At 42.4% G+C, this 23,647-nt stretch overlaps 2 protein-coding genes across 4 annotated transcripts in view; one reads left to right on the forward strand and one right to left on the reverse strand.

Moving 5' to 3' along the window:
- Window positions 1-23,647, forward strand: part of LOC146502556 (E3 ubiquitin-protein ligase rnf213-alpha-like) — a 118,169-nt gene that overhangs the window by 11,284 nt on the left and 83,238 nt on the right. For all 3 annotated transcript variants that reach the window (XM_085132746.1, XM_085132744.1, XM_085132745.1), the window contains 7 exons: window positions 2,616-2,878; window positions 3,019-3,269; window positions 4,176-4,385; window positions 4,484-4,676; window positions 5,818-5,873; window positions 5,956-6,115; window positions 15,876-16,007. In XM_085132746.1, the coding sequence (XP_084988872.1) occupies window positions 2,616-2,878; window positions 3,019-3,269; window positions 4,176-4,385; window positions 4,484-4,676; window positions 5,818-5,873; window positions 5,956-6,115; window positions 15,876-16,007 (1,265 nt within the window). The remainder of the gene's footprint in view (window positions 1-2,615; window positions 2,879-3,018; window positions 3,270-4,175; window positions 4,386-4,483; window positions 4,677-5,817; window positions 5,874-5,955; window positions 6,116-15,875; window positions 16,008-23,647) is intronic.
- LOC146502557 (uncharacterized) lies at window positions 17,714-23,595 on the reverse strand. Its single transcript, XM_085132747.1, has one exon. It carries the CDS (start codon window positions 23,593-23,595, stop codon window positions 17,833-17,835), a length of 5,763 nt encoding a protein of 1,920 aa, XP_084988873.1. The 3' UTR covers window positions 17,714-17,832.

The following is a 23,647-nucleotide window of genomic DNA, read 5'->3' on the forward strand; positions in this document are numbered from 1 at the left end:
ACAATCGTATTAAAACCCGAGGGGACCGATCTTTCCAAGCTGTTGCACCCAGACTGTGGAATGCACTTCCCCTATTTCTACGGGGTTTGGACTCAGTGGAGACCTTCAAAAAGCAGCTAAAGACATTTTTTATTTCAAAAAGCTTTTAATTAGACCAGGGTTTTTATGATGTATTTTATGACTGTATTATGTTTTTACCACTTTGTGACATATGTCTGTGAAAGGTGCTATATAAATAAACTTTACTTACTTACTTGCTCATTTGGCCAACTTATTATCCCAGCAGGTTACCTGATCACGGGCAGGGTGTAGGTGTTGATATACCTACACAGTAGGTGTAGGTGTGTACTGTGTACACAGTAGGTGTATCAACAGCTGACTTCTCAGGACTTGCCTGACCCTCTGCAGGTACTTGGTGGTTGCAGCTTTCCTAGCGGCCTCTTCATGGTTCCCATTTGCCTGTGGGATCCCCAGGTACTTGTAGCTGTTCTCTATGTCTGCAATGTTGCATTCTGGTAGTTCGATCCCCTCAGTTCTGACTACCTTCCCTCTCTTTGTTATCATCCGACTTCACTTCTCCAGTTCGAATGACATTCCGATATCATTGCTGGTGGTGTGGATCAGTGAATGGACAGCAGTGGGGACAGAGCATCTCCTTGGTAGATTCCACACTTGATGGTGACTTGTGCTATGGGCTTGAAGTTGGCCTCTAGTGTTGTACGCCACATCCCCATTGAGTTCCTGATGAAGGCTCTTAGGGTCCTGTTGATCTTGTATAGTTCTAGGCATTCCAGGATCCAAGTGGAATGCCTAGAACTATACAGGTGTGGGGCATTGAGTCATAGGCCTTCTTGTAATCATTCCAGGCAGTGCACAGGTTGGTCAGCTTAGTCTTGCAGTGTCAGCTAACTGCTCAGTCTTCCAGTAGCTGGTGCTGGTGAGGCAGATTATTGGTCGGTAGTTGGAGGGGACTGGTCCCTTCTGGAGGTCCTTGAGGATCAGGACTGTCCGGCCTTTGGTTAGCCATTCAAGTTCAAGTTTAAGTTCAAATTTTATTCGCCACATGCAGTGGCAGGTTGCCCTGCAGTGGATTGAACCCACCCCCCGACCATACACACAACACAGACATCACATGGGGATACAAGTCAGAGAATGGTTGCATTATAGAAAAAAAAAACACTGAAATGTACACTGCAATGGGAAAGTACAAGAGGAAAAAAGAGACCTCTGCTCATGCTGGGCTATAGAGGACAGCATGAGAACGGGAAACAAAAAAAACCTCCTCTGCACAAAAAGCACGTAAATGTCCACAGTACAACATTATAGAGCACGTGACCAGCAACAGGGTTGGGTAGGGGATAAGAAGTAATCCCAGGCAACACAGCAGCCATCCTGCCACTGCGCCGACTCTCCAGCGCGGGCCCAGACCTGCCTCGTATTCCCAGGAGGCAACAAGCATCAAAGGCATTGGAAGGGGAGGCGGGATGTGTGAGTGCTTATCAGTGTAAATGTATGTGTGTGCGTGTCCATAGTTCAGCTGAGACAGTGTCCTCCGCCCTGTCAGGCTAAGTAAACAATCTACCAGCCAACCCAGGTGGCCTTGCATGGAATGGGAAGGAACAGACTCAACACAGTCGTTATCAGGAAGTTTTTGTTCAGCTCCAGCCTTGAGCCCACAGCTGGCACCGAAGGGGTAGCCGCATTATAATGGTGATTTTTCTTTTACAAACAACTCATGAGAATTTCAAGCTGTTTTTAACACTCCGACACCGACACTGGTCTCTCAATCTCGCGTTGGATAGCTGCGAGTTTCTCCATGATGTTATTTACCTTCAATTCCGTGGTCTTTTCACTCTTGCTCACAGAGCAGATTCTGAGACCTCACGACCGCAGCCAACCGATCCGCGATGTAATCCAGCTTCCGCCCAGAGGTGTTGTTCCGAGTGGATTCTTCCCTGATGTAATCCAATATACGCTCAGAGGTGTTATTCTGAGTATTCACTGCGGCCGTAAGTGCCTCCAAGCTCTTAACCATGCTGCATTCAGTGAGCCCTTTCTGAGAAGTTGTGCCTCGTCCCAATATTTCAATCCGCTTCCGCTTTCTTAATTCTCAGATAAGCCAGGGCCAAGCCAGCTCCGATCAGCAAGAACCCTGTTATCATGGTTCCGAATAGGTAGATATCTTCAGCGTCCTCGATCGACGGCCCACGACCCTCCATTTCTGCCACCTGTCCATCGTGTACCCGGCAGGGAAAGTCCCTCCAGGGCACTTGGGCTCTCCCGAGCCCAGACTTCTCGTTGAGAAAAGGGTGTCTCTCGTCAACTAGCAGCTGGTGGTAGTTCAGACTCTAGTTGTCATGCCAAATATTAACATTTAAACTCAAATTGTAATTCAAATTGTACAAACCTTTTACCTGATATACTCTGTTTCCATTGATATTTTACATGCTTCAATAAACTGCTACTCTTATTTCCCATTTTGCTAAAAAAAAAAAAAAAAAAAAAAAAGGGGGGGGGGGGGGGCTCAAGACTCTTTATATTTAGATGAGTGAGAGAAATGTGTATGTTGATGTGCATGTGTTTTATGCTTCTTTTTTTTGCTGTTTGGTTTAAAGGCGAGTGGCACCAATATGATGATGCGATCCGTCTCAAACTGAAGAATAAGCCTTGGAATTCTCTCCAAAAAAATGTGATAAAGTGGAGAAACCGAGCAGGCAGGGAAATGTTAAAAACAATCTTTGATCTTCTCAAAACGTGGAATGATCCGAATGTGGGAAATTTCTTTGTCCTGTTAGAACAGTTCATTGATACATACAGCTGTCCTCTACTTCATGATGGTACCGAAAAACTATGGGGATTACCTTATAGTATAGAACAGGTAAATATTCAATTCTGTTGTACAACAGATCATATTCATGTGTAGAACATTACTGTTCAAAAGTGAATGAAACAATCAAAACTGTTTTCCACTTAACACACTGTGTACTGACATCAATCATAACCGTTCACCTTTTCTAGGTGCAAGACCTCATCAACAAGTATCTGGAGGAAAACATCAACCCTATGTCTGGCAGTGGAATAGAAAAAACATCCTTCTTATCACATTTGCATGCTGGAGTTGTTCGTTTGATGATCTACAAAACATATCCAATGGACAGGATGACAGATCATCTTTTTAGTCTATGCAAACTTCTTTGCCTGCCCAACATGCCACAGCACCGTTTCTCCACTTTCTGGACAGAATTTGCAAATCCTTTGGACAAAAATAGGTAACTGAAATGTGCTTCAAGTTTGACATAAACCAAGTTAGTAATAATTAAAATGTACAACAGAAGAAAAAAAGACAATCAATTCAGGTTTAGCAAACGTTTAAAACAATTATTTATTTGGAAAGAAGCACTTCATCAACAGTTAGGAAACCCACTGGCTTTTGTGTTATCATTTCACTTCTGGAGAAGTGGCCTTTGTTTTAGGGCTCATGACGTAGCTTTCAGGCAACATAAATGTGCACCAAGAGCTATTTTGTGTTTCCTAATTCACATACCATACAGCCTCCCCCCCCCCCAAACAAACAAACAAACAAACAAACAACAAAAATCATTAACTCTGCAAATGTTTTTTTTTTTCCTACAATACTTATTGTGACATGAGAATTTGCTATATAGTAGTGCTTCTCTCTGAGTTGAAAGAAACGGCAAGATGAAGAAGGATAACTTTCTTAGCAGCACCTTTTATTTTTACTACACTTCAACATACCACGTCCTTGTTCTGTTGTGTCACATGATTAAACCAACCAATTAGAAGCTAGAAGGTCTTAGCCTAAGATAAATGTAGGAAAACCACAGAGGTAGAGTCAACACTTTTTGAAATGCACACGTTTGTATGCGCTTTTATGCCATTTTAAACATGTAAATATGTAAATACTGGAACATGTAAACAATAAATATAAATCCAAATATACATGGAGTGAAGGTCTGTAAACACTTCAAATTACATCTTTGCAAATGAACTGAAATATGAATTCACTCCTACACATTATATTATTCTAAATGATTATTTCTTGGTTGTTTAGGACAGAATATCTTTGAATTACTCCTGTCCTACTTGATGTGAACTTCTCATTGACTTCTCAGTCTGTCTAACCACTGTTTTTTGTTTTTTTTCTACTTGTATAGTGTTGCAGATGCGGCTGTGATGCTTTGCAATGATGCTAAACAACAACATATTAATGAATGGGTCTTGGTCATCCCTCTGATTCATCTCTTGAGAGGAGAAAGTAAACCATTTGAGCCAGTTACCCCAGTCTTGAATCCAGAGTTTGAATCCTGGACAGGCTTGAAGGAATGCTTGAGGAAAGACGGAACACGTTTCCAGGACAGTTATAAGTAAGTACATGAAATGCTTTTTTCCTTCAGAATTTTAACATTAAGTTAAACTTCCCTGATCAGCATAATAAGTTCAGGTTTTTTTTTTTTTTTTTAAGCAATCTGGTCAGTATCATGAGGAACCATGCATACCTAGCTGACATTGACTGTCTTCTCGTGCACTCTTGGATGTCTCTGCTGCGTGTAAATGACCTAATGAGCTTAAAATCCACTGTTCGTGTGGAGCTACTAGACATTCTTCATTACTTGAAGTTCAGCATCAAATCTGAAATATCTAACTCCATCTACAAGGTATGTATCCATAAAGCAGCAATAAATATTTATCAACAAATTATCAAATAACAAAATGAAAGGTATTTTCACATTGCATCAAAGTGACATACATGGCCGTAAATGGCCTGTATTTGTATAGCGCTTTACTAGTCCCTAAGGCCCCCAAAGTGCTTCACACATCCAGTCACACACTGGTGATGGCAAGCTACATTGTAGCCACAGCCACCCTGGGGCAGACTGACAGAGGCGAGGACACTGGCCCTCTGACCACCACCAGTAGGCAACAGGTGAAGTGTCTTGCCCAAGGACACAATGACCAAGACTGTCCAAGCCGGGGCTCAAACCGGCAACCTTCCGATTACAAGGCAAACTCCCAACTCTTGAGCCACAATCGCCCCATATCTATTGAGAGTTGCGACGAGGAGCATGCTTTTTCATCAGCTTTATTGAAGGTTTTTTTCAAGCTTAGTGTTACTATTTTTGTTTACTGCTCTAGTAGTATTGTTTTTGCTTGCAGATGTTTTAACTCAAAACTCAATATTGGGCTCACATTTTTCAACTTTCATTCACAACTGCCCCTAGGTTGAAAATAAATGAATAAAAGCCTCTTTCTTACTGTTACATACCATTCCCTGGACACCCTAATCAGTTTTGGAAGCGGTAGTTGGCATAAATCTAGACATACACACCTACTGCTAAATATTAGGGATTGTTTATATCTTTGTAAGTGAGCAACCTTACAAATTCAGCAGGTCCTCAAATACTTATTTCCCTAAAAATACTGACTGACTATCTGCATCTCACTACCTCCCACCTTCACGGGATTGCAAGCTAATGCACTCTCAGTCCCAAGTCTGGATAAAGAGCTCGGCACATAAAATCTGTTCTTAAACCAAACATGATGATCCATCTGCTTTCATGCCTCTTTATGAAATAAGGGAGCAGCCAGAAGTATCTAGCTCAGTGCCTATGCAGACTTACGTGAGCTGCAGAAATCTTGATAAGCTGTAATATCTAATGCCAGCTTGTTTTCAGACTTGTTCATTTAAAATATGCCCAAAATACAGATCTGTTTTTGTTTGCCAAAAACAATTTGCATACCCAAGCTTTAACTAGTATGCATTTTAATGTTTAAAATCATCTGTAATACCATTAACAGGCTTTGGAAGATTTGGCATGTGATCTCATCAGAAGAGAAAACAGTTTCAAACAAAGGTAAAGTGTAAAACACTAATGCTTTATCTTTTAAGAAGTATCTCTGAATTTCTGTATTAATATTATGATTTCATTTGTACAGTTTTGATGACAAAAATGGAGAGTGCTGCCTGAAGACTGCCGTAATGGTTCTTCATTGTGCCTGCAACTGTATAAAAGATCCAAACTGCTATGATGTTCCTCTTCTTTTCCTCGATCTCATTTGTGTGATTGACAAAGCGTATGGCCACACTGATTCCCAGGTGAGCTTTACCTGTTACCTGGCCTGAACGGGACAGCTTTAAGTTCCCTTACCAAGTCATAGTATAGGTTGAAAATGTTTGGACTGATTTACAGAAATTACTATAATTTTAGCTTTAATCTTTTTTATTTTTTCTTGTGTGTACAAAAATGTGCAAAAGTCTTTAAACAACCTTCATTTCTTTATATTTTGCTTCCAAGGAGCCAGTCTGTCTTGTAATTGTTAAAGTGGTCTTAAGTAATTGTTTTCTAGCTTTCTGAAGGTCTTTTAAGGTTTTTCTTTGGAAGTTGACTGCTTTTTCACTCATTTTCAGTCCAGTCCTTTAACCTTACCAATTTCAAAGGAATTGTGTTTGTTTGTTAAGCCATCCCTCCGCCCTCCCTGTTAAAATTCAGTTCATATGGACTGCTGCCAACCATGCTCGCAGGACAGCCACTACAAACATATGATTTAAAGAATATGATGCTTGATATTAAACAGAATATAAAGTATTTAAACTGAGCTCGATCTTCTACATTTTTCGAATAATACAGTTTTGTGTAGTGAGGTGTTTACATTGTGCTTTATTGCTTCTTTTCCCAAAAGGAATAGTTTGAAAAATTCCTCCACCATTAATCACTGTCAACTAGTTATAAATCATCATTTTTTTTAGTAAAATAGAGATTTATGTAACTATAGAAGTAATAAAATTTTACAATTCCTAAGCCATGAAAGAGTGCAGAAAGGTGAAGACTTCTGTGTAGACTGCCTGATTTGACACAAGCAGCTCAAACACAAGGATTTCACTACATATTGTACTGTGTATGTGACAAATAAAATTTGAATGAAAAAAACATCACTCCACCTCCAATGGGCACTGATACATTTGTACAACAACGCACTAGTGCTCAGAGAGGTGAGCTGGCTTGCCCCTGGCTTATCCCGCAACAGCGGGATATAAGCTAAAAAGCTAATGATTGCTAAAATACTAAAGGCAGCATGCAGGCTATCACTTGTATGTTAACTAACATTAACCAAATAGTATGTAAACTGTAGCTTTTAAGTCAAAGTTAGCTAAAATGCTAATGTTAACTAAATTGCTGACATTAGCATGTGGGCTATCACTAGCAAGTTGTATAAAATTAACATACTCCATTCTGGAGCTGGAATCCGCTACAGTGTTTCAGCAAATCGGACACTCAAAGGCTCCAAACAGCCTTTAGAACTGTGAATATTAAGTAACTGTCAATGTTACCTGAAAGGGCCAAGATGTACTAGATTTCATGATCAACAGCCATCATCAAAACTTCAGTTCACTACTTCAAAGCAGTGTATCAAAGTAAGTTAGTTTATGTCCACTTAAGGATGCTGAATTACAGTTGATTATAGCAGTACTACATCACATTTTTAAATTTTGCTTAACAGATGACAAAGAAACCCATATGGAAAAGAAATAGTAAAAACATATATGATTTACTCATGAAAGTGGCCACTTTCATGAGTAAATCATATAAGGCTTACATTATTTACTCATGAAAGTGGCCACTTTCTCATTACTTTCATATATTTTTTTAGTACGTATTCAAAACATACAAGTTTCATTATATAATTTTTCAAGGGATCTTATGTGTTTTCACTCTTGTATGCTTTTCATACAAGTTTCATACAAGACAGATACAAACTTTATAAGATTTATATATATCTTTTCCATATGTGGTGGACAAAATTCAAACAAAGTCCTCTGTGCTTCAAAAGAAGCACTCATAAAAAAAATGGATACATTTCAACTCCAAGGGATGACATATGGGAAAATCCATGCAAACAACTTCGGTGGGACTGCAACACTATACAAATAAAATTAAAAAAAAAAAAAAAAAAAAAAAAAAATCAAAAAAAAAAACTTGAGCGCACATAAAAACAATTTGCAGGTGCAAGTGTTGCATTTTGAGGAGAAATTTATTTTGACCAAAGAAAAGCTAAATTTGAGTGAACAAAATTCATTGATGCGTGCAAAAAAATGTATTTCAGTGTTTGCTATTATCCATATACACACACAATAGCATTTTTTTTTTTTTTACATGAATTTTGTTCATTCAAATTTAGCTTTCCTTTGCTCAAAATGCAACACTTGCACCTGCAAATTTATTTATTTATTTTTTTTAAACGTGCGCTCAGAATAGTGGCACAAAAATAACGCCATATGAAGGGGATAGCTCAGATCCAAGCGATCCTCAACTGCGTCCTCACAGCACCCGGTGTAAAGAGCAAAGCCATAATGGTTAATGTCGCTGAGGCCAATGTAAGGAATGGCCAGCCCATTGGCAGCCTGAAGCTCAGTGTTTGTGACCATACTTGCCATCGGCGGGGTTCTAAAAGAAATAATAAAATGACAACGCCACCTAGGGGAATTCCACCCCCAAGAAATATATTTTTAAGAAAAATAGATAAAGAATAAAGAGGTTGAATGCACACTGCCTCAGTGTGCATTCAAGGATGTACACTGAGGCAGGTTGGCTCCAATATTAAAACAGTTTTATTTACAGTAAAAGAAATAAAGAATAAAATATTAGGAGAACAAAATGTAGCGTCTTTGTTGACAGTGTCCTAAAAGTACAATAAAGGAACTTTGACTTACCAGCAGCCGTGGACCCAAAAGAAAATCACACAAAAAGAAAATCACTGCAGCCCACCCGGTGCTGTACAAAAGAAAGTGTGAAAACAACCCACCACCTGAGGTCCCAGGGCCACTGGCACGTCCTCCGTTCACTGAAATAAAACACAGAAAAATATGTTAAAGGAATAAAAGGACACTGAGCATTTGGCTCGCTACAGATCATAAAAAAACTAAAACACACTTTAATAAAAGAAATCGCACATGCACACACACCACACTGGAAGGCTTATGCCCCACGGGTCAAACTACCACTCGTGCTGGCAGTAGTTGTCCAAGCCTCGATCGCAAGCTGGTCTGGCTCCCCACAGGCTGAAACCAGCAAATGAGGCGATTTAAAATTCCCGGCAGGACACCCGGGCAGAGAATCACTTCAGCCCCATCACAGAAGCGTGGGTACAAGCAACAGTCCAGAATAAAATAGAATAAAACCAGGCGAACCAGGAAAAGGTAGGCCTACTTAATAAAAGCAGTCTCACGACAAGATAAAACAAGAGACAAGACAAGACAGCAGGCTCCACCGAGGAGGAGCCCTCACAACAGCGGCTAGGCAGGGGTCTTGATTCTCCAATTAAGGCTGGGCGAGTTGCCACGGAGATGGTGAGGGGGAGCGATCAAACCCTAAAACAACAGATAAATGTAACCTTAGCCTCTTGTAGCTGGGAATGCTAATATAGTTTTCATGGCTTACCCCAGGACCGGAGGCTCTATACTCTCACTGGTGGGGATAACACGAGCACCTCTCTCTGCAACGCCGAAATAAAACAGAAACTGCCGCGCTACAACAGGCCGCAAAAACTATATTAATACAAATTCCGGTACTTGGAGGGAATCGGAGGTTAAGCGAGAGCATACCTGTAGCTGTCATATGATCTACTCTTGCTGATCAGTCCGTCACAGTGTGCCAGCATTTACTGCTGCTTTGCGCCGAATGCACGGGAGAAATGATCCAGAAAAACACCGGCTTAGCTTTATACAGGCTGACGCCACCCTGCAATCAATATGCAGGTGGGTTCCCAATTAACCTAATTGCGCAGCGAAGAGAATGAGCGCAGGAGAGAGCGAGCGCAGGAGAGAGAGTGAGAGAGAGAAAAAGAAAGACGAGTAGTCCATCCGGCTACATCTACATTCAAAGTAACTACTTCCTCTTCCGCCTTTCATAGTCATGTGCGAAATACGACTGTATAAATGTCTCGTAGCCCCTTGGCGTACGCACTCACAACAATGGCTGAGCATAATTGTGCGGACGTATTTTACCTCCACAAACAGCTGAGACGTGGTTTGCGATACATGTGGCAAAAAAGTGAGGTGTTGTGGCCATACTTGCCAACCTTGAGACCTCAGAATTAGGGAGACATTCAAAAGGGCTGTTGGGGGGGGAGAATACATTTTACTGTGTTTATTTATCGGATAAAATACGTTAAATGTCACCGTTATTATTGGCCGGCCCGGAAACAGCGGGGGTGTCCAAATTCAGAGGCTGCTTCCACCTGAGGTTCCGGCCTTCGCGGTCTAAAGAAAGCCAGGTAGTACGTCACGAGCTCCCTCGGTGGAGTGAAACTGCCGTCTGCTACTTGCTATCTAAAATATAACCGGGCGCTGGCATAAACTCTCGACCGTCTCACACTTTGCTTAATTAGTTTTCTGTTTGACGTTTATTCGGCTGTGTGAAAACCCCGGAGGAACCCTCCCGAGGGATTAATAAAGTTAAATTTAATTTAATCTAATCTAATAACTTTAATCTCAGCCAAACCGATTTAGTCACGAACAAATAAAACACTGAAAATGCCAAACAATAACATTTTTAACTTAGCAAAGTGACTTATATATCATGTTAACCCGAGTACTGAAAGACCACGGGGGTTTGAAAACGATGTGTCGATCGGCTCAGATATTTGAAGTTTACACAGCTACATTCTCACCTGAAAATATGTTAAAAGTTTTTTTGAGACCCAGAAAAAGAAATAAGAGTAATATTAAAACTAAGTAGCTGCCGTCATTGTTGGAGACTGGAATTGGCTGGGCCACGCTATGAATTCTGCGATATGGTTTTTCAATTTTGTTGTCCGGGTGGAAAATTGGGAGAAATTCGGGAGAATGGTGGCTCCGGGAGACTTTCGGGAGGGGCACTGAAATTCGGGATTCTTCTGGGAAAAATCAGGAGGGTTGGCATGTATGGTTGTGGCAACATCACTAACCTTGTCAAACACCAAATCATATCACAAAATATGACGAGCGTATGTTGAGGTGAACTGAAGAGGAGGAGAGGGACAGGTGCTGCTAGGGCGAGACAGACGTCTCTCACGGAGTCCTTTAATGCTGCAGGCAGGCAAGGTGTTCAAATAGCGCACAACTTCAGTTTTTTTTATTTTTATATGATGAACTCTGCATTATTAAGTGATAAGAACAAGTAATCCGATGTCCTGTAATCATTATATTATGACGCTATAATTTGAGATACAATAAATAAAATAAGTTTTTGTACAAAGTATCGGTATTGGATCAGTATCGTCGATACCACCCTGAATATTACTTGGTATCGGATCAGAAAGGAAATCAGTGGTATCGCACATCACTACTGGCCACAGCAACAGGTCCACTCTCACTTGCCGTGCTCGGATTATGCCCCCCACCCTTGTTTTGGGCTAGACTGCGAGAGGAGGATAAGGAGTTCTCCGCCACATCGCCTTCTGCTCCAGCGGTGCCTGCTTCCCCTGCCTCGTCTTACAGGAGAAAGTGACGTTCGTATTGTCACCACTCCTCGCCACGGCCGGAATCCAGGACTCTTTCAGTGCAGCTGCCATGTGAGCAGGGAGATATCACCAAAAATATTTATCACGATATACATTTGAAAATTTGCGGTAAGGACATAACTGACGATATAATTGACACTAGACAAAATACTTTGTTCCTCCACAACTTTATTAGTGCAAAAAAAACAACAACATCAATGTATTTTCACTTAAACAAGCAGCTGTTTTTTTATGTGCATTAAAGTTATATAAAAATTTAACAGTGCAAGTGCAAATTCCTTGCTGACAGTGGAAATTGGCCGACATATCCTCAGCATAACCATGTATAATATCCACAAAACTTAAAAAGAGGTTATACACACACAGTACAGTAATATTATGTTGAAGCACAGTAGGTATCACTCCACGAGGCTCCTGCATACGATAGCCGTAATGCTCCAACAATCCATCAAGCGGTGCGGGTTCGTAGCTTAGCAAAGTCGTACTAAAACATTTGACAGATTTTCAGCAAAATCAAATTATTGATTTTAAGTGTGCCATATTTGTATCTGTTGATGTGTATCTGAAGGACAAAAGCTAAACCAGTTCCACACCAGTGAAGTTGCAGCATTTTTACAAACCAATTCTGGTTCATCCATTTCATTCAACGATCCGCTTTCTCCCTTTTCATTCTCCATCGCCGGCATGCTTTTTTTTAACAATATTTTTATTGTTCAAAAAAAAGAAAAGGATAGCCGCCGTGCTAGCCATTGTCTGGGACAGCTCCTCCCTTCCCTGGCTCTGTTGTGGGCCCATTGTGCCGCATCCTGGGTTTCAGCACCAGTGTGGCGTGAATAAGGCACAGCGGGACCACAGATTCAGTGTTAGAGCCCAGACCTTCCCAAAGTGGGAAGTGGGCGCAGAGCCCACCCCCTTGGGGGGGGCGCAGAGCCATTGCAGGGGGGGGGGGGGGTGCGGTATGAAAGGGGGGGGGAACAAAACGCTTGGACACTGCTAGCACGGGGCGGCCACAGAAACGCAAAGCAGGAGCTGAAGCATAGCTGAATATGTTTCCAAACCAACTTCATTGTAAGCCAAAGACTAGAAAATATGGTGAGGCATATCTTCCCTTTGGCTTCACCTGCACAAGTGCCGAGGTAGGTCTCCCCTGCAGAATTGGTCTTTCCTTCGTCAGGAGCATGCGATAGACTTTTCAAATCACGGGCAAACAGTATCCCAGATTCTTGATTTTTAGTTCACAAACACTTGTTGTAATGACTAACTACTGACATTTTGGAGATGTTAGCTCTTTATACAGTAAAGTTACAGTGGGATACAAATAATATCAGGCTGATCCTGCCACGATTTGTTCCCTCTGTTCAAATCACGTACAAACATTGTCCCATAGTTGTTTATGTTTTTAAACCCATTTTGCACAGAGAGGCATTTTTTTGAAAAATGTATTGATAGCAATGTTGAATATTATTACACAGGAAAAAACAAACAAACAACTACACGTAAATAGCCTCTGCCTTTCTAAATAGAGGGACAGTAACTGCGTGTGTATATGTAAGCGTGTAAAAACTGAAGATAGTCAGATTAACAGTAACAGTATTTCGTCTCTATCTGCCATTCTGCAATTCCTCTCACGTAAGCAATAACGTGGCGCACTGCCTGACGTGAAAAAATTCACATACCTTTGACGTTGCGTGACGAACTCTGTATTCCTCGTCCAAACGTAAACGCAAAAAAAGAGTTTTAAAAAAATCTCAGTTTTCAGTGATTCGAAACGCCGTTTACGTGTGGACGAAACAGCTGTGTTTTCAAAAATACCCGTGTAGGTGCAGACATAGCGTAAAAGAGTTGGTAGTTTATTTTATTACTACCTGTCATTTATTGCAGATTACTTTACTAAATGTTTGAGGTGTGAAATAAACCGCAAATGAGCAAAATATGGGTGTGTGTGGTTGGAGAATGTGTTTGTGTGTGTGCACGCGGGCGGGGGGGGGTGGGCACGAACATTTTTCCTGTAAAACAAAGGGGGGCCCAGCAAAAAAAGTTTGGGAACCACTGAGCCATTTATTTACATTGGCTGCAGCTCCCAAGCTGCCAGCCGTACATCACACCACAATAACACTCTCAACCCGGTTTCCCTGTGATTTAACACCACGGGCGTGATCTGCAGATGCCGTGCAGGTGCGTCTGCACGGCACCACAGACCACGCCCCACCACATGGGGGCAAAAAGGAAGAGATCACATTTAATCGGTTATAAAACGGGGTGAGAAATATAAGTCCCGACATGTGTGGTATCCACAGAAACCTCTGAATCTCAGGTAAAATCTCATATAAACCATTTCTACAACCACCAAACACAATGAAAACAAGCCACGATTAAACGAGCAGTTACGTAAATGCGCACAAGTCCGCTAAACAAACAAAACCGAACAAGAAATTCTTCAAACTTAATGCAACCGGCTAAAGAAAGGCTAGTTATCTTCCAGAGGTATTACTGACTCCAAACACCAAGTTTCACCACGCTCTGTCCAGAATTCACTGAATGAGACGCAAAAGAAGACCACAAAAACACATACGCAAATACGCTAAGACAGAAATTTGGCTTACCATCCCAATTTTCTCCGTTATTTTCCCTGGTAGCCGGTAGCCACATGATTATCAGCAGTTACCACGCCTAACTAGCCGCATCAGAGCCATTTTCCGTCACCAATATTCATTTTAGACCCACCTACAGACACGTGACTGGACAGACGTCACATGCAGTAATTTGGGCCCACGTGGGTTTTGGCCTTGCAACGTCTGATTGGTTGAAGTGACGTGGGATCGTTACTGTGATCCTAATGGCTCAAACGATTAAAATGAGGTGTCAATCATGCACATTGACCAAAAGAAAGCAACCCCCCCCCCCCGCAAAAAACAAAACAAAACCTGTCCATTATGCTAATAGGGTCCAAGCATTTAAATAAACTGTTGAGTATTGCAGCATCGACAGCGATCAACTCGAAGGAAAATGACGACGGAGGCAAAAATGTCCTTAATATTTTGGGAACTTTATTTCACATGCGCAAATCCTTTTTTTTTCCTCATGGGTGCCATTTTGTTGTGGTATACTTTTTTCTTCTTAGGGGCGTGATGATGCAGCATCCGTGCCCTTACAATGAAACAGTGCCTCCTTATGGTGACAACTAAAATACTGTCTCTGTTAAACCACCATAATGCAGTTAAACACTGTACAACATGAGTACACACAATGAATATCTTAACATAAACAATTTTTTTTATTCATACCATAAATAAAAATGAATAACGTAATACATATACAGCGATCGTGGCTCAAGGGTTTGGAATTCACCTTGTAATCGGCGAGCTTGGACAGTCTCGGTCATTGTGTCCTTGGGCAAGACACTTCACCTGTTGCCTACTGGTGGTGGTCAGAGGGCCCGGTGGTGCTAGTGTCACAGTGGGAAATGTTAGATCGAGGAATTGGTGGCGCTGACCAGACTCCAAAAGGAGTACCGGGAGGTTAGCATGATGCGCTACAGAGAGCCGTGGCTAACACACCTCTCTCGCCTCTGTCAGTGCGCCCCAGGGTGGCTGTGGCTACAATGTAGCTTGCCATCACCAGTGTGTGAATGTATGCGTGAATGAGTGGATGACTGGATGTGTATTTATATTTACCATATTCATGCCGTGCACCCCCATTAGAGCATGCTTACTTGTGGTTCCTAGAGTGTTTAAAAGTAGAACGGTAGGCAGAGCCCTCAGTGAGTAAAAAAGATACACTGAAAGCTATGTGTTTGTACACCACTCTACATTTAATCATTAGTTATTATTAATCTCTGGGTCTCTTCCACCTCCTGTCTTTGTCCCTTCTTCCTCCACTAAACCCCTTTCTGAGGCTGGTTCTGCCAGAGGTTTCTTCCCGTTAAAAGGGAGTTTTTCCTTCCCACTGTGGCTAAAGCACTTTCTCATATAATTGTTGGGGATTTCTCTGTTTTCTTTGTATTTTTGTATGGTCTTTACCTTACAATATTTAGCGCCTTGAACTGAATTCCTGTTTTGGGGTGTTGTCTCATTGTTGCCCTTTGAGTTCACCTGGTGTTAATGAAATTAACACCAAAGCAGCTGAAACTGATTAACAACCCCCTCTGCTGCATAATTGACCAAGATTAATAGACATTGATTAAATGTATTAGACTGATTGATTTGAATAAAATGCTCTGATTAAAAAGTCCTCCTCTAATTCTTTGGACCAGTGCAACTGTTCTTTCTCTGATAAAACACAGTTAATTTTAAAGTGCCTTTATAATTAATTACTTGATTTCATAAAGATAAATGTAATAACGTTACAAATGATTACAGACAAGACTGAGGATTCATGAAGAGTCCATTGGGGAAACATTCACCACAATGAGAGAGTGGCAGAGACAGACCTTCAAAAACAAACTCCTCCTTAACGAACGCCCTACATTTTCAGCACCAAATGAAATGATGGTAAGCAGAAATGAATGGTAAGGTTGTTTTCAGTGACAGTGTAATTGCTGTTGTCCTCATGGATTGCACATGTTATGTAACATTTCATCTGTTATACATTACATCTCTCTAAAACATCAAGGAATTTCTGTTTTTCTGTCTGTTCTTTGCTTATTTTGGCAATTATTGACTCTCCTTCAAACTACTGGTTAATAATTGCTATGTGCTAATTAATATGTGCACACTGCACTTATTATGTGCACGATCAACCTAACATTTTAGATCTTCTTCCTGTTGCTAGTTAACATCAACAGCACTGTGAAATAATCTGTGGCATTATGTTTGACTTGGCAAATAATGTCAAACTAAAATCGCTCATAATCAGTGTTGGGCAAGTTACTTTGAAAAAGTAATTAATTACAGTTACTAGTTACTTCTTCAAAAAAAGTAACTGAGTTAGTAACTGAGTTACAATATTCTAAAAGTAATTAATTACTTGAAAAGTAACTATTGCGTTACTTTAAAATAAAAAAAAACTCTGGGGTCCAGGATATAATTGCCCATTTTTAACTACTTTTGATTTTCCCTCTACATTTCACCTTTAAAAACTATTTACTTTGCCTTGTTTGGGATCATCCTTTTCAGCACAACCTCATATGTCTGAATTTACAGTTATGTTTTCATTTTGACATACTGTATTTATACAATTGATCTATAATCAGACAAAAAACATAAAATCCGAGTAGAAAAAGTAATATTTTTACTGTAACAACCACAAAAATGTTTATTGAATCATGTTTAATAACTTTAAATGTAAATATATATTGTCAATTTTAAAATCATATGCACAAGGTTTGCAAACAACAAAGTTATTTTCAGCCATTTACCTTTTGCCCCTTTTTAAAATAACCATTTCTAACTATTTACAGAACAATCAGCTGTTCTGCATTCAATAAGATGCCACACAAATTATTTGTGCCACTCCAAAAATTTCTGTCCACTATAAAGGAGAACATACCGCCTGATACCTGCAGACAGCAGTCACCTCATTGTTCTGACACACAACACAAAACTATCCACAACACTACACACTAACTACAAAAGACAACACATTAACTACACACTCTGTAGTGTTCTGTTGCAGAGTGTAGCAACTCTGATTAAACACCAAGCTAAACCTCTGTCAATGAATACACGAGTCCGAGTAGAGTTGACTTTTTACTCAGAATCTTCATTTGACAAGCGGTGAAAACTGTAGTTGAAAAGAAATACAGAATAGAAAAAATGATCGTTTACATAAATATTGCGTCACGAAATAACTCAAAATGTGACCTTACACCTTCGTGTTAGCTTTAGCAACAGTAATGATCATCAAAACTGCCTTTTTTAACATGTACAAATCAACCTCCATGAATCACAAATAAAATATAATTCTTAACAAATACCGCTATTTATGCCTTTTTAACACCTTCATCATGAAATATATACACTTACGGCGTTGCCTGAACAATGATCCCAAGAGGATGGCTGTGGATAAGCCTCAGAGCTAGACCGCATGTCACTCTCCCTCTTAGAGCAACCAGGAAGAGCAAGTAAACAGGAAATGAAGCAATACAGGTAACCCACAAGGAAGTGAGGTTATTAGCAAGTTCACCTTCAAAATTAAAGCTTTTTAACATTTTTAACTCTTTTTTTACTGTTCTTTTTAACTTAAAGACATACAAAAGAATTATTTTAAAGCAAACATTAAAGATAAATGACATAAATGCCTTTGAGGCATCACACTCCCCGCCTGGCCTATGTGAGGCCACTATGAACTTGAATGAGTCCAAACAACAGTCCTTAATCAGTCCTTAGGCAGAAGAAGAACTACTTCTGCAACTGGCCTAAGGAAGGTTCTTGTGTCACCTTGGTCGGTCGTTTTTACTTCAACCTTTCTCACATGTCCATCCTTCCCAGGAAAGGTTGCTGTGACTATGGCCATGGGCCAGTAGTTGCGGATGGTCTGCTTGTCCCTGAGGAGGACCAGATCCCCAACTTGAAGGTTTCTGCGTGTCACTGTCCATTTTTGTCTTTGTTGTAAAGATGGTAAGTATTCTTTGCTCCAACGGGCCCAAAACTGGTTCGCGAGCGCTTGAACCTGCCTCCATTGTTTTGTGAAGAGGTCCTTATCTGTGAAATCTCCTGGAGGAGGTGGAACTCCTGATTTTTGTGTGAGGAGCATGGCTGGTGAAAGAATGAAAGGTTGGTTTGGGTCTGTAGACACAGGTAGGAGTGGACGTGCATTGATGATAGCTGTAATTTCTGCCATTAGTGTTGACAGCACTTCATGGGTTAGGCGACTCTTTTGCTGCAAGAGCATTGAATCAAGGATTCTCCTGGCAACACCAATCATCCGTTCCCACGAGCCTCCCATGTGGGAAGCATGAGGAGGTCTGAAGTTCCAGCTACATCCTTGCTTGCTGAGGTACCCCCGTACAGTATTATCCATCTCCAACTCCTTGCTAGCTCCAATGAAGTTGGTCCCACAATCAGACTGAAGTTCTTTTGCAGGGCCTCTGAGAGCGAAGAACCACCTGAGAGCATTTATACAGCTAGATGTGTCCATAGACTCAATCAGCTCAATGTGGATGGCCCTTGAACTCAAACAACTAAACATCATGGCCCACCGTTTGCTCTCTGCCTGTCCTCCTCTGGTACGTCTGGTTACAACAGACCAAGGTCCAAAGACGTCAAGTCCCACGTATGTGAAGGGAGGGCAAACCTTGAGACGTTCTGGCGGTAAGTCAGCCATACGTTGTTCTTCCGGTCTTCCACGCAGCTTCCGGCAGATTACGCATTTGTGTAGGACTGAATTGATTAGTCGCTTCCCACCCAAAATCCACAGTCCAGCTGCCCTTACTGCACCTTCTGTGAGATGTCGACCCTGATGTCTCACCTGCTCATGGTGATGTCGTACGAGCAGTAAGGAAACGTAGCTGTCCTTGGGTAGGATTACTGGGTTCTTTTCTTCACACGTTAGTTGAGAATGTTTCAGTCTGCCTCCAACACAGATGAGACTACTCTCCAAAGTTGGACTGAGTTTATGCAACGGGCTGTTTGTGGGCACCACTTTGTTTGTTTGGAGGGCCGACAGTTCCTTGGCAAAGGCTGGCCTTTGTGCTGCTTGCAGAATGACATGTTTCGCTTGAGCTATTTCATCCACAGTACGAGGTAAGCGGCATGTGTGCCATCCTGTACACCTGCTGTTTTGGTTTGAATGTTTATGAGATCTTGCCACATGGATAAGGAAAGCCACTGCTCGCAGTAGAGAGGTAAAGGTGGAGAAACGGCGAAAGCGATCAGGGGTAAGTACAGGTTCCTTCAGGTGAGTAGTGTAGGTGCGTACCTGTGATCGAATCTCTGAGTCATTTCCCGGGTCGATGAGCTCAAACGTCTCACTGGTTTGTGTTGTTTCTGCAGATAACTGATGCAGGAATGAAGGTCCGGTGAACCAAGAACTCTGTGCCAGATGTGATGCAGGCAGAGATCTGGATGCATGGTCCGCAGGGTTTTCTTCCGTGCACACATAACGCCATTGTTCTGGTCTGGTAGATTGTCGGATACGTTGGACTCTGTTATGGACATATGTGTAGAAGCGTTTTGTCATGTTACAAATGTACCCGAGTACCACCTTACTGTCCGTGTAGAACCAGACAGCATCCAATTTCAGATCCAGCTCCTCCCGGATGAGATCCGCCATTTCTACTGCAAGGACAGCAGCGCAGAGTTCGAGCCTCGGGATTGTTGGTTCAGACTGGGGTGCTAATTTGGCTTTGCCCATAACAAATCCTACTTCCACTTTTCCATCCTCCTGGATGGCTTTCAAGTAAGCGATAGCCCCAATGGCCATAGTTGAGGCATCTGAGAATACAAACAACTCTGTGCGCACAGCTTTGGTGAGCGAGGTTGATGTGTATGCACGTGGCACATGAAGCTCCTTTAGGACTTGAAGAGAATCTCTCCAGGTTTCCCATTTCTTCAGCTTGTCTTCTGGGAGAGGTGCATCCCAGTCAGTCAGTTCCGAACTAAGTTCCCTAAGAAGAGCTCGTCCCTGGATTGTGACAGGTGCCAGCATACCCATCGGATCAAAAACGCTATTGACGGTAGAGAGGACTCCACGTCGGGTGAAAGGTTTGATAATAGTTGATGCAGAGAATGTGAATGTGTCTTTTCTGATTTCCCAAAGCAAACCCAGGCTGCGCTGCATGGGTGCTGTCTCCCCACTCAAATCCAGATCCTTGATGAGCAGGACACAATCTTCTGGCGGGAAAGCTCCAGTGACTGCTGGACTGTTCGACACAAATTTGTGCAAGCGGAGGTTTGATTCCAGGTTTGAAGCCTGAGTCCGTTGGAGAAGGTTGATTGCTTCTGCTTCAGATGGGAGAGACACCAAGCCATCATCCACGTAAAAGTGCCTTTCCACAAATTTCACTGTGTCGGCACCGTACTTCTGGGCACCTTCAGCAATGGCTCTTCGCAGACCATAGATGGCCACAGCCGGAGATGGCGAGTTGCCAAAGACATGAACCCTCATGCGGTAGTCGATAACTGCCTTGGTGAGGTTGTTGTCCTCATACCACAAAAACCGGAGGAAGTTGCGGTGCCTTTCATGGACCAAAAAGCAGTGAAACATTTGTTGGATGTCGGCGAGGATAGCTACTCTCTCCCTTCGAAAGCGTAGAAGGACACCCAAGAGAGAATTGTTGAGGTCGGGACCAGTCAGAAGCACGTCATTGAGGGAGACCCCGCAGTACTGAGCGCTGGAATCAAAAACCACCCTGATTTGGTTGGGCTTTTGTGGGTGGTATACCCCGAATGATGGAAGAAACCAGCACTCTTCATCTTCCCTCAAGGGTGGTGCCACTTCTGCGTGACCATTGGCAATGATCTTCTCCATGAATGCCACATATTGCTTCTGCATCTCGGGTTTCTTCCTGAATTGGCGTTGCAAGGATTCAAACCTCTTAACTGCATGCTCTTTATTATTTGGCAAACGTTGCCGTGGCTCCTTGAACGGCAATGGAGCAACCCAACTACCAGTGTCATCTCTGTGGACATTTGTATCCATGATCTCTAGGAAGAGAATGTCTTCTATTGATGGGGCCGGTTTGTTATCATGTTCAGATTGGTTAAACACTGTGTGTCCTAGCATCCTCTCTGGCATTTTGTTAGATTTGCTGAAGCTTGGCTGTGTTTCTTTGACCTGCATGAAACTTGCACAGGGCTGAAATATGGAATGGCGACCGCTGTCTAGCACATGGGTCTTGAATGTGTCAACCGTTGGCTTATGCACATTACCTAGGCACACCTCCCCTATCACCACCCAGCCTAGATCGAGACGTTGTGCAAAGGGAGCGTTGTGTGGCCCATTAACTTGCTGCCTGACCTTGTGTGCTCTAAGCACGTCTCTCCCGAGCAACAGGAGTATCTCTGCTTCTGGGTCCAGATCGGGGATGTGTTTGGCTATATGGTAGCGATGAGGATGATGCAAAACTGCACCTGGTGTTGGGATTTCAGCTCGATTGTTAGGGATTTCAGGGCACTCAAGGAGTGGGGGAAGAGGTATGAGAACGTTGCCGTTCAACGACTCTATCTGGAATCCTTCTGCCTTCCTGCCATACGTTTTGATGACGCCGGAGCATGTTCTGAGATGGTATAAGAGTGGTTTGTTCTCCACACCAAACAGCTCAAAGAACTCTGGCCTGGCTAAAGAGCGATTGCTCTGGTCGTCCAGAATTACATAAGCCTTAATGGCTTTGTGTTTTGAATGTTTGGGGTAGACCTTTGCAAGGCAGATCTTAGAGCAAGAACGACCCCACTGGCCGGGGCCACAAACCTCTGTGCAGCTGGTTCTAACATCAGTTACATTAGAGTCATCTTCTCCCTCCCCGCCATTCTCTTGTGGTGGTGGAGGAGCCTTGGTGAGTTGAGGTTGTGGGCCAGGGTGCATGGCTGCATCATGATAGATGCTTTCACACTCTAAGCATTTCACGGAAGATTTGCAGTCTTTGGCGACATGTGAAGTTGAAGAACAACACTTGAAGCATATTCCTTTCTGTTTTAGAAAGGCCTTCCTGTCATCGAGGGACTTGTTTCTGAATGTCCTGCATTTTTTAAGTGGGTGAGGTTTATTGTGCAATGGGCAGTTCTTGTTAGGGTCGTTGTTGATTGTAGAGACATCCGTTTTGTGAACCGCGATAGACTTGTTGGTGTTAAAGCTCTTCATAGGTAATCTTTCTGGTCTTGTGGGGTTTGCGCCATTGCTTTGATGAATAAAGCTGGGGTCATTTCGCTTCTTTGCCTCATGACAGACAAAGTTACAAAAGTAACTAAAGGGAGGGAAGCAGCCGTTATTCTCCCCTTTGTACCACGACCCAGATGACACCCACTTCTCCTGGAGCCCATATGGGAGCTTGTCTACTATGGGTCCAATACCTCTGGAGGTGTCTAGATATGACAGCCCAGTGAGGTATCCATCCTCCTTGGCGCCTTGTATCTCCATAAGCAAATCCCCAAGTTCACGTAATCTGATGTGATCTTTGGCTGCAATTTTTGGAAAACTGTCAAGTCTCTGAAACAGCGACTGCTCGATCATCTCAGGGGCGCCATAGCAGTCATTCAACCTCTCCCATGCCTTGTGCAGAGCCAAACTGGCATTATTGACATGCACTGAGCGTATGCATCTTATTTGCTGTCCAGACTCTTTTCCTAACCATTTGGTCATGAGGTCTAATTCTTGTGTTTCTGTAAGTTGAACCTCAGCAACAGCGTTAGTGAATGAGGACCGCCATGCACGGAAATTCTCTGGCTTATCATCAAATTGGTACAGTCCTGATGTAACGAGATCACGTCGCGCCAAATATTGTGCCAGAGGGTCTGGTGGTTGTGACACGCTCACTGGAAGCATATGCCGGGGTGTTTGTGATTGAGCACCTATATACGTGCGAGGGTTTGTCCTTTCGACGTCGGTCTTCGATTCAGCTCTGGTCAGTTTAGACAGGTTTGTTGTGGGTGGATGTGTCCCATTATCCGCTTCAGGCTTGGGCTTGCTGTTGCTATGTTGGAATTCCGCTAAGCTTGTAGGTGGATGCCATGTTCTGAAACTGTCTTGTGATTCTGCACGGTCTACAGATTTAACAGGTGGGACAGATACTGGTGCAAAGGTGGACTGATTCTGATCATTTTGAGAGCAAACATATTCACTAATACGTTGCAATCTAAGCCTGTCTTCTGACTCAGATTTCACATTTTCTACGTTTCCATGCATTTCTGCTACATCTTCTAACACCTGTGCTTCAGCGATGGCTGCGTCTGCTTCACGATTTAATGTTAGCACTTCCAGCTCTGTATCAATTCTAGCGGCTTCCAACTGATTTTGAGCTTCTCTAGTTTTCCTTTCTGCTTCTCTAGCAGCCTTTTCCAGTTTTAATTTAGCCTCCTGGCTAGCATATGATGCTCGTACCTTAGCAGCTTCTGCTTTAGCTCTGGTGCGAGCCGCACTTACAGATGATGCTGATGTCACGTTGCTCCTGGTATTTGATACCGATGACTTGTTGCTTGCTGCCATCACGAACACGTAGGACCATCGAGTGCCGCCTTTTCACTGTAGTGTTCTGTTG

The sequence above is a fragment of the Neolamprologus multifasciatus genome, chromosome 15, assembly GCF_963576455.1.
Source record: "Neolamprologus multifasciatus chromosome 15, fNeoMul1.2, whole genome shotgun sequence".
NCBI classification, from domain to species: Eukaryota; Metazoa; Chordata; class Actinopteri; order Cichliformes; family Cichlidae; genus Neolamprologus; species Neolamprologus multifasciatus.

Bases quoted from the DNA above. Each gene is read 5' to 3' on its own strand.
- LOC146502557 (XM_085132747.1), bottom strand. From the start codon at position 23,595: ATGGCAGCAAGCAACAAGTCATCGGTATCAAATACCAGGAGCAACGTG.